This window comes from Pyxicephalus adspersus, chromosome 5 (assembly GCF_032062135.1).
Source record: "Pyxicephalus adspersus chromosome 5, UCB_Pads_2.0, whole genome shotgun sequence".
Classification (NCBI taxonomy): Eukaryota; Metazoa; Chordata; class Amphibia; order Anura; family Pyxicephalidae; genus Pyxicephalus; species Pyxicephalus adspersus.
This window is the reverse complement of record NC_092862.1, coordinates 87,344,409-87,359,554: the sequence shown is the minus strand read 5'-3', so window position 1 is coordinate 87,359,554 and position 15,146 is coordinate 87,344,409. Positions and strand designations below refer to the sequence as shown.

Here is a 15,146-nt window from a genome sequence, read left to right as displayed (position 1 = left end):
ATATATATAGATAGATAGATATATAAAAGTTGCCACAAAGAGCCGTTCTTTTTTTTTTTTTTTTTTCATGTTATGAAAGCTTTACAGTAAAAAATGTTCTTGTTTATCAAAACAAAAGAAATCACTAATTAAAATACCAAATTATCTGGGAAAGATGTTTGTTTTTCCTCTAAAAATTGGTAATTTTTTTTTATTTTAGGTATTTGGTCATGGAAAAGCCAATGGAGAACCAACATGGGCTCTGTTACTGACAGCAGGCATATGCGAAATTGGTATCCTCATTGCTTCTTTGGATAGTGTTGCACCAATTTTGTCAATGTAAGTTTTATATTTTAACTTGTTATTAATTTTAATTATTTTTAATTTTAGAAATTTAACAGTTCAGAAAATTAGTGTGAACTACCCGCTTAAAGCAGACCTATCATACATTTTTTTAGGTTGTATATAAACAATTGGATAACCCTGTTATATAATGAAAATTACAGCCTCCTGCAACAAATACATCACTTATATCAGGAGGCTGCAAGCTACTAAAAAAAAAAAAAAAAGTGACACTTACCACAATTATTTTAAATGAAACAACTCAGATGTAGTTGAACTGCAGACTTTCAGCTTTAATTTAGTGAGTTGAACAAAAAGATTGCATAAAAATGTGAGGCACTAAAGCCTATTTTTTTTACACAATCGCTTCATTTCAGGGGCTCAAAAGTAATTGGACAATTGACTCAAAGGCTATTTCATGGGCTGGTGTGGGCAAATCCTTTGTTATGTCATTATCAATTAAGCAGGTAAAAGGCCTGGAGTTGATTTGAGAGGGGGGTGCTTGTATGTGGATGACTTTGCTGTGAACAGACAACATGCAGTCAAAGGAGCTCTCCGTGCAGGTGAAATAAGCCATCCTTAAGCTGCAAAAACAGAAAAAAACCCATATGAGAAATTGCTACAATATTAGGAGTGGCAAAATCCACAGTTTGGTACATCATGAGAAAGAAGCAAGGGACTGGTTAACTCGGCAACGCCAAAAGACCCGGAGGTCCACGGAAGACAAAAGTGGTGTATGATCGCAGAATCATTTCCATGGTGAAGAGAAACCACTTCACAACAGCCAACCAAGTGAACAACACTCTCCAGGAGGTAGGTGTATCAATATCCAAGTCTACCATAAAGAGAAGATTGCATGAAAGTAAATACAGAGGGTGCACCGCAAGGTGTAAGCCACTCATAAGCCTCAAGAATAGAAAGGCTAGATTGCACTTTAATAAAAAAAAATCTAAAAAAGCCAGCACAGTTCTTGAAAAACATTCTTTGGAAAGATGAAACCAAGATCAACCCTTACCAGAATGATTGCAAGAAAAAAGTATGGAGAAGGCGTGAAACAGCTCATCATCCAAAGCATACCACATCATCTGTAAAACATGGCAGAGGCAGTGTGATGGCTTGGGCTTGCATGGTTGCCAGTGGCACTGGGACACTAGTGTTTATCAATTATGTGACACAGGACAGAAGCAGCCAAATGACCTCTGATGTTTTCAGAGACATACTGTCTGCTCATATCCAGTTAAATGCAGTCAAATTGATTGTGAGGCGTTTTATAATACATATGGACAATGACCCAAAACATACAGCCGATGCAACCTAGGAGATTATTAAAGCAGAGAAGTGGAATATTCTTGAATGGCAGTCGCCTGATCTGAACCCAACTGAGCATGTATTTCACTTGTTGGAGACTAAACTTCGGACAGAAAGGCCCACAAACAAACAGCAACTGAAAGCCGCTGCATTAAGGGCCTGGCAGGGCATTAAAAAGGGAAAACTCAGCATCTGGTGATGTCCATGACTTCAAGACTACAGGCTGTCATTGCCAGCAAAGGGTTTTTAACCAAGTATTAGAAATGAACATTTTATTTTCAGCTTTTTAATTTGTCCAATTACTTTTGAGCCCCTGAAATGAAGTGATTGTGTTAAAAAAAAAAGGCTTTAGTTATTCACATTTTTATGCAATCTTTTTGTTCAACCCACTGAATTAAAGCTGAAAGTCTGCAGTTCAACTGCATCTGAGTTGTTTTTTTTTTTAATTCATTGTGGTAATGTACAAAACCAAAATAAGAAAAAAGTTGTCTCTGTCCAAATTTTTATGGACCTAACAGTGTGTGTGTGTGTGTGTATATATGTGTATATGTATGTGTGTGTGTGTGTGTGTGTATATATATGTGTGTGTGTGTGTGTGTGTATGTATGTGTATGTATGTGTATATGTATATATATATATATATATATATATATATATATATATATATATATATATATATTATAAATAACAATTCAACAACATATTTGCCTATAAACTGGTGAAAGTGACCAGACAGACTGACAGGACTAGCCATCTAGCTGTGAAAAATATTATTTATCTAAGTGAACTAAAGACTTGTTTAATTTTTCTTCGTCATTTTTATGTATCCATCTCATATTTATCTTATAGGTTTTTTTTGATGTGTTACATGTTTGTAAACTTGGCTTGTGCTTTACAAACCTTGTTACGAACTCCAAACTGGAGACCACGGTTTAAGTACTATCACTGGTAAGAACATTCTGTTTGCTTTTGTCCTTGCTAAACTCTTTTATATCTCTAAATACTACAACTTTACTATATTAAGAGCCAATCTCTTGAGAATAGTCTTTTTTACAGTTAAATAGGTAATGGGGGAAAAAAAAGTACAAAGGGACATTTGATTGGGCTGTCCAAGTCACCACAGCATATAAGAATTGGAGAAGGTAGCACGGTGTTAAAATGGGATACTAATGAGAGACCTCAAACAGACTTGCATAGATCAAACAATAAAAGTGCACATCCAAACAGGCTTTAATGCGATTTGACAAATATGTACCTACACTTTATTTAGGGCTTAGCTGGTGAAATTCATAAATAATACAAGTATGTTAAGTGAAGCATCAGAAGATCCCTGAGGGTGGTTATACCTGCATATCTGATGTTAAAGTGGACCTAAACTGCCAAAAGGCATTTTCGTCCTCGAGGGGAAAGAAATGCCAATAATTTTTTTTTTCATTTTATCAGTCTAGTTTTGCTTTAAATGCCTGACTTCCTTGTTAACAGCTGTTCCAGAGGCTGTGGATCAGTGTGTGTTGGGGGGTCTTGACATTTCATGGCATTGGGATAAATTCAGCATCCTAATAGAAATATTTTTGCCCTAAATCTCCCTTAGGCTGCATACACACGTGCAATAATTGTTGTTGGAAAGGATCATTCATGATCCTTTCCAACGATGAACAATTGCTGTACATACAGCACTGTTCTGCTCTATAGAGAGGGGAGAGGGAGAACGACGGAACAGCACCCCGACGATCGTTCGTCGTCCATCGTTCATGGATCTGCCAGGACGGCCGTTCAGACGATAGGCGCTGTACACATGCCAAATTCTTGTCCTATATCGGCCCTGGGCCGATTATTGGATGAGGACCATTGCAAGTCTGTACGTACCCTGCTTTTTAATTGAGAGAAAATCAGACGGGGTGTGGCCGAGTGGGAAATTTAAAAGCAGATTACCGAGTAATCTGCTTTTAAAAGCCGCCCGGGTCCTGGCCATGCCGCTGCATGGTGCATCACATCTAACTGCGAATGCGATCACCAATAGTAAATTCCAGTGGTGATGTCAGTGGCGATTTCTCTCTGGCATCACCCCCGGAATTTATTATAGCTGCTCGCATCACCCGGAGAATGTGACGCTCGCAGCCTCCGGGTGATGCAAGCAGCTTCTTTGGTTGTTTCAGTGGAGTGAGCAGGGCGGGGACATCCCCACCGCATCACCCGGCAAGATCTGACCTCTTCCAGGTGATGCGATGGAGTGATGGATTCTGGGGGCGGGAAATTTAAAAGCAGATTGCTATGTAATCTGCTTTTATATTTTTTTTTACATTAAAATACACAACAAAACATATTAAAAGTAAAAAAACACATTTTAGTGCACCAAGCATCATTGCCCTGACCTTGATCTGACCTTTTGATGGCTTATAAATCACTTCCTGAATGTATAATTCATCACTTTCTTTGACCTTGATTGTTCCTGACTGATTGCTGGGGACCACATGGCATCCAAAAGGCATCTCGCTGGCGCAAGCGCTGTTTTGGAGGAATTTGAAAGCAGCGATAGCGATTTGGAGTCCCTTGTGGAATCGAGCGATAGTGATTCACCAGGAAGTTTGTCATCAGACAGCGAAAATGAACTGAGCGACGATTCTGAACCTGAGGTCAGTGCTGTGCGCACATGGTGCTCCACTGACCTTGATGCGGTCCAGGCAGCACCGCCAAGATTTCCATTCACCTGGGATGAAAATTGAGGCTGAATGTGACTACCCCCTGGCATACCTGAAGTTGTTTTTGACCGATGAAGTTATCGAAAAAATTGTTGCGGAGACAGGTAAGCCAGTCTTGTGTTTGCTAACTTTTTTAATTTCCCAGGGCTTTTATCCCTTTTTTTTTTTTTTTTTTTTTTATGCAAACATGTATGCTGCTTTGTGTTTGCTAACTTTTTTAAAAAAAAAAATTATGCCAACATGTGTGCTCCTCTGTGCTAACTTTTTAAAATTTTTTGCTATTTTTTTTTTTTATGCAAACATGTATGCTGCTTTGTGTTTGCTAACTTTTTATTTTTTTTTTTTTATGCCAACATGTATGCTGCTCTGTGTTTGCTAACTTTTTAAAATTTTTTGCTAATTTTTTTTTGTCCAAACATATATGCTGCTCTGTGTTTGCTAACATATTACTTGCAACCTTCACAATATAAAAGAACATATCCTAAAATACATTTTTTATTTTGTTTTATGCAGGTACGCTGGACAACAACAAGGTGCTCCACACCTGAGGTTTGCAAGATGCAGAAAGTCGGAACCTGTGACCAAGGATGGCATTTGGCTATTTTTGGGCTTGGTGATCCTCCAGGGAGTTGTGGGCAAACCCATGCAGAAGGGGTACTGGTCCAAGAATAAAATGATTGCCACTCCATTCATTGGCACAGTCATGCCAGAATACCGCTTTTCCCTCATCATGAAGTACCTGCACTTCACAAACAATGAAGAATTTGATGAGACCACCCATCCTGCACCAAAACTCAAAAAAAATTTGGTAAGTGTCTCAGATGTGTCTACAAAATTTCCAGCAAACCTATGTGCCAGGAAAAGATGTCAGCATTGACGAAAGTCTAATTACTTACAAGGGGAGGTTCAGCTGGGTGCAGTACATTGCGCCAAGAGGGCACGATTTGGCGTGAAAACGTATATGCTGTGCAAATCCTCATCTGGCTACGTCTGGAATACGGTACTGTACACTGGAAAAGGGACACAGTTCAACCCCAGATACAGCTATTATATGGATTGGCAACATCTTCAGTGCTATCCCTCATTGAGCCATTGCTAGATCAGGGCTATTGTGTCACAACTGACAACTTCTACACCTCTCCTGAGCTTTGAGTTCGTTCTGCAACACAGAACAGATGCCTATTAAACCCTTAGGGCTAACCAGCGCAACCTGCCATCACTGTTTGCAAAAGGGAAGCTGAAGACAGGAGAAATTGTTGCCTGGCAGAAAGGAAAGATGATGGCCCTGAGATGGCGTGACAAGAAAGATGTGTGCCTGATGAGTACTGACCATAATGCCTCCACTGTTCTGGTACACACAAAACGTGGGAAAGAAGTGATGAAGCCACAGGCGGTGATTGACTACAACAACACCAAGGGTGATGTCCGCAGAGCTGACCAAGCCATGACATTCTACCCATCGATAAGGAAACGGCAAAGGAAGTACTACAAAAAGATTTTCAGGCATCTAGTTGAGCAGTGCCTATGGAACGCCTACATTCTGTACAAAAAATAGTCAGAGGCCTGTGAATCATTCAGGCTTCATTTTGCTAGTTTCCAAATCCATAGTCATCATTATCATATAATAAATATAATTATTATACCCGGGAGTTAATCCTGAGAATTACAGGCCAACAATATAAACAAAAATTTCTATGCAAAAAAAATTGGATCACTTTTTGCATCAAAAAACTGACAAAATTAGAACGCTAGGGGGGTTAAAGTATGGCTATAATAGGTTTATTAGATTGTAAGTTTCTCTCAGACACAGTTAGTGACATGGCAATAGGCTGTAAAGTGATGTGTAATATGTCAGCTCTGTATAAATACATGATAATTCTAATTGTAATACTTCTAACAAAAAAGCACATTATGTGTGATTGTGACCACTAAGTGACATGATCAGTCAAATGTCAGGCATAATGATCAGGTAGGAGTGTTGTGGCAGGTGCTGTGGTCAAGGGGTGTGCCAGATGCATTTGGAGAGCATTAGGAATGGTGCAATTGTCAGAGAAAGCTAACTAGTAGGGCCAGGTGGATGGGCAGCTTATTGAGCTTGACTGCCCCTGTGCAACAGTATGAGGATTTAATGCAGGTAGTTGTGGATACAGCACTGTCTAAGAGAAGAGCTTCAATCCAGTTGTTAGCTTCAGCCCTTCATCCAGATATCATAGTATTCTGCAATAAGCTGATGTTAGAAGCTTTTTTAAGTGTATGGACTGGGATCCCAAACACTTGTGGATGTGTAAAATCAAAACAAATTCAACAAGGCTGAACTCAAACAAGCAACTGCATACTTGCAGCACCAACAGGAGGATTCCATCCTTGTACACCTCAGTAATATATTCTGGAAGCTTATTTGGCAAGCTCTCTTTGTTGACTACACCTGTCAGTGGGCATATATCCTCCCTTTTTATGCAATTGGTACCTATTTAAATTAAACTACTATCTGGCAATCTACCAGAAATAGAGCATACTTTATCCACAGTAATTATACCAACACAGGGGACTTTTTATTACATATTTTCCCACAACTCTTCAACAGCTCATTTAATGCTTAGGCTTTTATTATTCTCATTACAGGATTAAGGCCATACTTGAACTATATTACTTGAACCATTTGCTTATACATAGAAAGTTATTCATTGACCTACCACTACCCCTGAGTAAGCCCACAATGGCGAAACGCGTAGGGTACTACGGTTGATACGAACAGGTTCATACTTACTAAACCATGTTATGATTATGTATAGTCGCTTAATGTTAGTTGAACTTTGTATAGTGCCTTACCAGGCCATAAGAAAATCTTGTATGTATCACAGGAAACTATTGTGACATACAAGTAAAAGTTTATAATTTTTTTCTGTGTTATTGTGTGAAATTTGTATCACCAAATACAATTCTATTATTTTTGCCGAAAACCCCTTTTTTTCTGTTCTTAATTATAAAAGATGTATTAAAACAGTAGATGAGCTAAAGGGATGTTAAAACTTGTTTTGTCAAAACAAATCAACAACATTGTGTTCCCATGTTCTTGTGTTCTCCATGTGTTGTTGGGTTTTTTTTTTTTTTGACCTTGTGTAAATTTTAAATAAAAAAACGCACAGGGGGTTTTTTTTTTTTTTGGGGGGGGGGGGAGTTTGACAATTTCCCAATCAAGTAGACTTCACCTACCTTTCTAATGAAAAGTGTAAAAGAAAGATAGGAGAAAAAGAGAAATAATTAAAAAAAAGGTAAGCAAAAGTATATCTTGCCAATCAGAACAGGGATAGTAGAAACTAAAAAAACTTTTAAAATGTATTAGAATGACAAAGAGAAAAAAAACATCCCTATTACCATCTATGTCCCAATAGCAAGCCATCCTAACAGGCAACACAAACAAAACCAGCATAGTATAATGTAGACATGTTTGGTTTTTCAGTTTAGTTAAAATGCACTGACATTTTGTGAACTTGCTCTACCCCTTCTCAAAGTAATGCCAAGATTTTATCCTGGCATTATTTTTGTTTCTTTCTATTGGTATTAGATTAATGGTGTCTTTGTAACCCAGTATACCTACACCCTGTAAGGTTAACATTTATTTCCCTACCTTGACTAAAATGAAAAAAAAGGAAAAACCTATGTTGGGGTTTAATTGCCAGTATTCTACTACATGTTGATTTGGCCAAACATTGCAAATTATCCTGTCTGTAACATGGGCAAGGAGCTATTACCATGAGTAAAAAAGGCTTGCAGTTGCTTCTTTCTTTATCCATTGGCTCTAAAGCTTTTATGTGCTTGTATGTTCAACATGTTTTGGTGTTTGTCACTCTCAGTAAATGGCAACTGAAATCTTAAAAGAATGTATTAAGCTTTTTGTAGGTTTTAGGCCTAAAGTATTTTGATTTTTTTAATTGCCTAAATTTCTGTGTGTATGTATATGTTTATATATGGCTCTTTTGGTCTTTCAGGACTCTTTCGTTTGTAGGAATGAGCTTATGCCTTGCCTTAATGTTTATTTGCTCTTGGTATTATGCATTAGTTGCTATGTTGATTGCCGGATGTATTTACAAGTACATTGAATATAGAGGGTAAGTTAGAAAGAGCAGCTTTTATTTTTGTGTCTGAGTGGTTATTGTTATGTGTGCACTAACAAAGAACAACTTTACATTTATAACATTTTTATATAGGGTTTTACAAAGTAGCATTACCTTTTAAAACAAATAAAAGGACTATTTCCTATTGCCTAATTCCCCTAATAAATTGGAGACTATAACTAGCTGTTAAGTTTCCAAATCATAAAACCTTTGTTTGTGTAACATAATAAACTTGTCCTTTAAAACTGGTAATAATGTCATTTAAAATTCACCTTTAGCGCTGAAAAGGAATGGGGAGATGGAATACGAGGATTGTCTTTAAATGCAGCTCGCTATGCTTTGCTTCGTGTTGAACATGGGACAACACATACCAAAAACTGGAGGTAAATTCCTGCATTATTCTCATACAGTTATTCTGATTTTGAAAACATTTTAAAGTGACCATGTCCAGGTAACAAAAAAAAACTCCTGTAGCCAAAGAACTTGTAATACCTGGTCTGATGCTAATTTATGGAATTTTTGTGCTGCTGCAGCACAAAGCCAAAGGGACACAGAACATGAAGCTGCAGAGCCAAGCAGGGAGGGCAGGCCTAATTTAATTTGTACAGATTCTTTGGGTAAACAAACAAAGTAAAGTTTCCACAAAATGTGCAGATTTGGGTGTTTCATTTGGGTGTTTCAAATGTGCAGGATTGGGTGTTTCATTTTATAGGAGCTTTTTTTTTTCCCCGTTTTGTTTTTTTTATTTTTTTAACTGATAGGGTTTACCTAAGCACTACACTATAGCAAATATACAGTATCTTACCACTTATCAAGTTTTATATGGATTTGTTTTCCTTCTAAAAAAAACAATACATTTTCAGAAAGTCATGGTTACAACGCAATTAGGATTTTGTTTTTACATATATGTTAGCTGTTATTGCTTGCTTGTTCCAGCTAAAGCCTATGTTTTTAGGCCGGTGAGAATGCCACATCAATCTGGAGATTTTTGCACAGTTGAACCCAGCATTTAGTTGTAAATTGTGACCCCCGATCCGACACGATCTGCTGTGGGAAGCCATGAAGATGAAAAATCTCCTTGATGAAAATCATGGGGAGGTCAGGAGCTGAGGATAATCACTTGAGGGGAATGAAGTGACTGTATTGTGAAACCATCAACCACCACTAAAATGGTGGTACATCCTTCTGATGAGGGAAGTTCTACTATGAAGTCCATAGAGATTACTCCATGGTCGGTCGGGTATTGGTAGTGGTCTCAGGAGCCCCATGGGTAGCACTGTTTGACTTTTGCTTTTAACACCGACATCACATCCTTGGACAAACTCAGTACAATCCTTGTTAAAAGTAGGCCACCAGAACTTGCGGGGTGTTAGTTCAATAGTCTTGATGGAACTAAAGTGTCCAGCCATGGGATGGGCATGCATGCTTTGAAGGACAGGAGTCTGTAAGGGAACTGGAACAAAAATGTTGTCTTGATATTATAGAAAACCTGCTTCTTGAGTCAAGAGTTCCTTTGTATCAGGCGAAAGTGTCTTGAAAGTTTCCTTGATTTGGTTCAGTAATTGTGTCTCTAACAGGAGTTACGGCGACTCAGCCCTGGAATGAAACTATGACAACGCGTCTGGTTTCCCATTCTTTGAGCCTGGTCGGTATGATATGTGAAAATTGAACCGTGTGAAGAAGAGGGACCAACAGGCCTGACGAGGCCGAAGACGTTTGGCAAGCCCATAAGTACTCCAGCTCTTATGATCAGTCCATATTACAATTGGGTGAAGAGCCCCCTCCAGGAAATATCTCCACTCCTCCAGGGCTATCTTAATTGCAAGTAGCTCTCTGTCCCCTACATCATAATTGCACTCGGAAGACAATTTCCTAGAGAAAAAGGCTAGAGGACGCAGTATTTGCTTTTCACCTTGTCTCTGAGACAAAACAGCACCAACAGCTTTCTCGGACGCATCCACTTCTAACATGTAAGGCAAGTTAGGGTCTAACCTCGTTTCCAAGTTAAATCGGTCAAAGGTCGGACAATGCGAGAAAAATCTTGAATGTATTTACGATAGAAATTTGAGAAGCCTAGGAATCTCTGGACCTCCTTGCGAGATGATGGGACGGGCCAGTCACGGACAGCCAAAACCTTACTGTGGTCCATGGCAATGCCTTGACCCGAGATATCCAAGCCTAGGAAGTGTACTTGATCCTTCTCAAATTCACATTTTTCAATCTTTGCAAAAAGATGGTTCTGCCGGAGTCGAGTGAGGACCTCTTTTGCATGTTCACCATGCTCCTTGAGGGAATCTGAAAAGATCAGAATGTCGTCCAGATAGACCACGACATATACATCCAGTATATCGTTGAAAATGGCAATAACATTTTGAAAGGTCGCTGGGCATTACACAGCCCGAAGGGCATTACTAAATAATCCAAATGCCAGGAGTGGAAGGCAGTCTTCCATTCATCCCCGTCTGATGCGGATCAAATTGTATGCCCTGCGGAGATCCAACCTGGTAAATATTCTTGCTGTATGGAGCCTTTGGAATTGTTTAGATTTTTGAGGAAGTGGGTATCGGTTTTTGATGGTTATCTGGTTCAGAGCACGATAATCGAGACATGGTCGCAGGGAACTGTCCTTTTTTTCGACAAAGAAGATACTTGCTCCGACTGGTGAGTGTAAGGGTCGGATGAATCTCTTAGCGAGGCTTTCTTCAATGTAGGTTTTCAGTGCAAGGAATTCTGGATCAGAAAGTGGGAAAGTATGGCCATAGGGGATAGTAGACCCTGGCAATAAATCGATAGGGCAGTCATATGGCCTATGAGGGGACAAGGTATCGGCCCCTTTTGGATTGAAGACATCCAAGAATTCTCTCTACACCTCTGAAGTAATGCTTCCTGTTCCAAAAACAAGGTGGCCATGACTAAGCATTCTTTGGTCTCCTGGAAACAGTTCTGCTGGCAAAACGTAGAAGAAAAAGAAATTGTACCCTTAGACCAGTGGATATCGGGATCATGGATCTGCAGCCAAGATAGCCCTAAAATAACTGGAAATATTAGTGAGGGCAGCAAGTCAAAGGATTAGTGCTGATAATGCCCCGAAGGGGTATGTACCTCCTTTGGAGAGGTGCAAGTGGTAATTGGCCCGGTACAGGGAGTGGAACCGTCAGCCAATTAAAAAGCAATTGAAAGGTTTCTTTCTTGAAGCGTGGGCGAATTGTATGTCCATGAAACAGTGCACCAGAATCAATAATTGCGTTGGTCTCAGCGAGGCCTCCTGGCCACTGAAGGATAAGAGAGATGGATAAAAACATCTTTCCCACAGTCATTAAAGGATGGCATATAGGGTTCTGTAAGTGGAACTTACCCACTGGGCATCGTGCACAGTTCAGGCGAAAGTGTCCTGCAGCACCGCAGTATATACAAAGTTTCTCATCTCTACGCTGCTGTCTTTGTGTCAGAGAGGAGTGGATGAATGGTCCCAATTTGCATAGGTTCCTCTCCCTCTGTAGATGGGTTAATAGTGGAGACCGAAGGAAGGGCTGGCAGCCGTACTCGACTGAGGGTTTTGACAACGTCCCTTTTCACACAGTCTCTCTTTTGCAGACGATCAATCTGGGTCACCAACATGACGAGGTAATTTAAAGACTCTGGGATGGAGACATAGGCTAGATCATCTTTGATCTGTTCAGAAAGACCTTGGCAAAATTGGAAGCGGAGTGCTTCATTTCAAGATGTGTCTGCGAAGGCCACCCTAAACTCTGCAATGTAGTCTTCAACAGGACAAGAGCCTTAGCATTATTTGCACAGGGTTAATTCTGCTGAGGCTGCGCTAATAGGGTCATCGTACACGGCCCCCATAGTATTGAGAAAACCATATAAGGAATGGAGAAGGGGGTCACCTTTCTCCATCAGGCGGTAAGCCTATGTCCGTGGCTGTAAGTCAAAAAGCAACTGGCAACAATTCTTGAAAGATCGTAAGTTCTTTTGTTCTCCATTAAAGTATTCCGGTAAAGGGACCTTGGGTTCGCAGTCCGGGGGTGCAGGGGCCACAGACCCCAGGGGAGCAGAGTTTGCAGCGCAGGCTACTTCAGAGCTTTGGCTGGCTGTCAGACCATTTTGGAGGCTATCCAGGTGGTTCTCGAGTTGCGAGTACCCCCGATGCAGGTTCTGTACTGCTTGAGTAAGGCTGGAAGGTTGCTGGGCCATTACCTCAAGGGGTGGGTGTTTCCCTCCTGAGATCATAGTGGGTGGATTGATACTGTCGGCCTTCAGAAAGGAGAGGTCTGTTTGAGGGAATCTTGATGGTGATTAACCGGGAGATCACACACACACACACACACACACACACACACACACGTATTGGTTAAATGACCTTGCGGATAAACAGTAGAGGCAAATGTCCAATGACTGGGCAGAGAACAGTGCTGGTAAATGTCCAATGACTTTGCAGATAACAGTGGTGATAATAGATTGCAGACAAACCTTGGAGGTCATACACAGATGATCAGATGGAGAGCGGAAGATGCATGAGTAGCGAGGAGCAGGAACCAAGAATCGGGAGCAGGAAACAGGAACCAGAAAACAGGACGTTGTCAGAATCAATCCGCACTGGAAGGAAATCGTCCTAGTCTCTGATTGGAGCTCGCACTGGGCATGTGCAGAGTAAATGTGCGTGGGCAGCACAGTGGCTCAGGGGTTAGCACTCCGGCCTTTGCAGCACTAGGTCCCAGGTTCGATCCCCAGCCAGGACATTATCTGCATGGAGTTTGCAGGTTCTCCCCGTGTCTGCGTGGGTTTCCTCCGGGTACTCTGGTTTCCTCCCACATCCCAAAAACATGCAGTGAGGTTAATTGGCTTCTCCCTAACAATTGACTAACTCCCTTAGACTTATTGACATATGACTATGATAGGGACAAAAGATTGTGAGCTCCTTTGGGGGACAGTTAGTGACACGACTATGGACTATGTACAGCGCTGCGTAATATGATGGCGCTATATAAATACTGTGTAATAATAATAAGGATACGCACTGAGCATGTGTGAAGTGCGGTGCAAACTGACCATGTACAATAAGGTTCATTTAGACATAGGTTTGTGACAGTGGCATGCTTTGAGTACTGCCACAAAGACTGGTCACGCATATGAAGTATTTCATATTAGGCATGGTTAAATAGTTTAACCTATGATTTAGGGTTAAAATAATAGTCTTGTTCCCATTGGAAGATTGCCCACTTGATTGTTGTTTTGACATCAACTTAATTTTATTTACCCTCACTTTCATTTCCAGTGACATTGGTGGCTGAGACAATTAGGGTGAATACTAGTGTTGGTCGAACAGCTGAGTGTTTGATTCGGCAGCTAATTGATCAAATAGCCCGATATTTTTTGGGTGATCGAACGCCAAATTTAAACACTAATAAAGTCTATGGGGGGGGGGGGGATTTGTTTTTTTTTCGGGACTGTGTAGAGCTGCTTATCAGCCCAGTGACCGTGGGAACTGAACTCCCGTGCCTCCAATCCCCTTAATTAACCCCTAACCCTTAGTGCCCGGGGATCGCAGTGGAACTGCAGATGAACTCTGTTAAGAGTTCATCTGCCATCACAGCTGATTGATAGCATTCCATGCCTCCTATCAGCTGTGACCGTAAGTTCCCACGCTCCACGGGCTGTACTTTTCAATCATAATGGGAACTGAATTAAGATGAACTCTCAATGGAGAAACTCCATTGAGAGTTCATCCGGAGTTCGCCTTTTTTTTTTTTTTTTTTTTTAAACATATTTTTGAACACAAATTCGCTAAGTCGAATTCTGTGTTTTTCAGGTCGGGTCTGCCCGAACTTGAACCACCATTTTTGGGTCGAATATAGGGACAACCCGAATTTGAACACCGACATTAGTGAATACCCCTGTCAGGGACACAGACAGTAATAAAAACCTGACACCATTTCCAACCACAATAAAAAAAAAAAAAGTTTGTCTCCTATTAATTCTTTAGGTTCCATTTCTGCAAAATTGAATAGGCTTGCAAAAGGGCAATTGTAGTAACAGATTTTGCATAGTGAACTCTAATTAAAAATACATTTAAAAACAAACCATTTTATCTTTCAGACCTCAGATTTTGGTGCTACTCAACCTGGATTTGGAGCAAAATGTAAAGCACCCCAGATTGCTTTCACTAACTACTCAGCTTAAGGCCGGAAAAGGATTGACCATTGTGGGTTCTGTGCTGCAAGGAACATTTCTGGATAAACATTTAGAAGCACAGAAGGGAGAAGAGGTATGTGAATTTTGAAAAATTTTTATAATGTAGAAAAATATTATCATAAACACATATTGGGCATTTAATTTTATTTAATCCTAAATAAAAAAAAAATTTTGAGGGATTTTTTTGAACACAGAGAAATTAAGAAAGAAATCGCTCTAGAAAAGTTAATGTTACATTTGTAAAATATAAAATGATTTTTTATTATCAATTCCCTATTTACTTGTTTGGCTGAACATCATTGCTCCAGAATATAAGAGAAAATGGGACAATCTAGCTTGGTATTAAGGAGGTCAACCAAGATGAAGAAGAAAGGGTCAACCAAGTTGAGGATTAATAGTGTAGAATCAGTCAGGATTGAAAGAAATAATGCTAGTGGTCAATCCGGATGGAGAGGCTTAGTGGTGCTTGGGCCATCCAGAATGGCGAGGGTAGAATGGAGGGTCAAAG

The 15,146-nt window shown here is 40.1% G+C and overlaps 1 protein-coding gene and 1 long non-coding RNA gene across 6 annotated transcripts in view; one reads left to right on the top strand and one right to left on the bottom strand.

The window, feature by feature from the left end:
• SLC12A7 (solute carrier family 12 member 7) overlaps window positions 1-15,146 on the top strand; it is a 198,807-nt gene that overhangs the window by 131,752 nt on the left and 51,909 nt on the right. For 4 of the 5 annotated variants that reach the window (XM_072412049.1, XM_072412045.1, XM_072412046.1 and 1 more), the window contains exons 13-17: window positions 200-318; window positions 2,479-2,577; window positions 8,318-8,437; window positions 8,722-8,826; window positions 14,543-14,711. In XM_072412049.1, the coding sequence (XP_072268150.1) occupies window positions 200-318; window positions 2,479-2,577; window positions 8,318-8,437; window positions 8,722-8,826; window positions 14,543-14,711 (612 nt within the window). The remainder of the gene's footprint in view (window positions 1-199; window positions 319-2,478; window positions 2,578-8,317; window positions 8,438-8,721; window positions 8,827-14,542; window positions 14,712-15,146) is intronic. The other variant, XM_072412048.1, reaches the window with a different exon arrangement.
• The window catches only part of LOC140331219 (uncharacterized), a 91,838-nt gene that overhangs the window by 38,380 nt on the left and 38,312 nt on the right, over window positions 1-15,146 (bottom strand). The gene's annotated exons all lie outside the window — the stretch shown is intronic.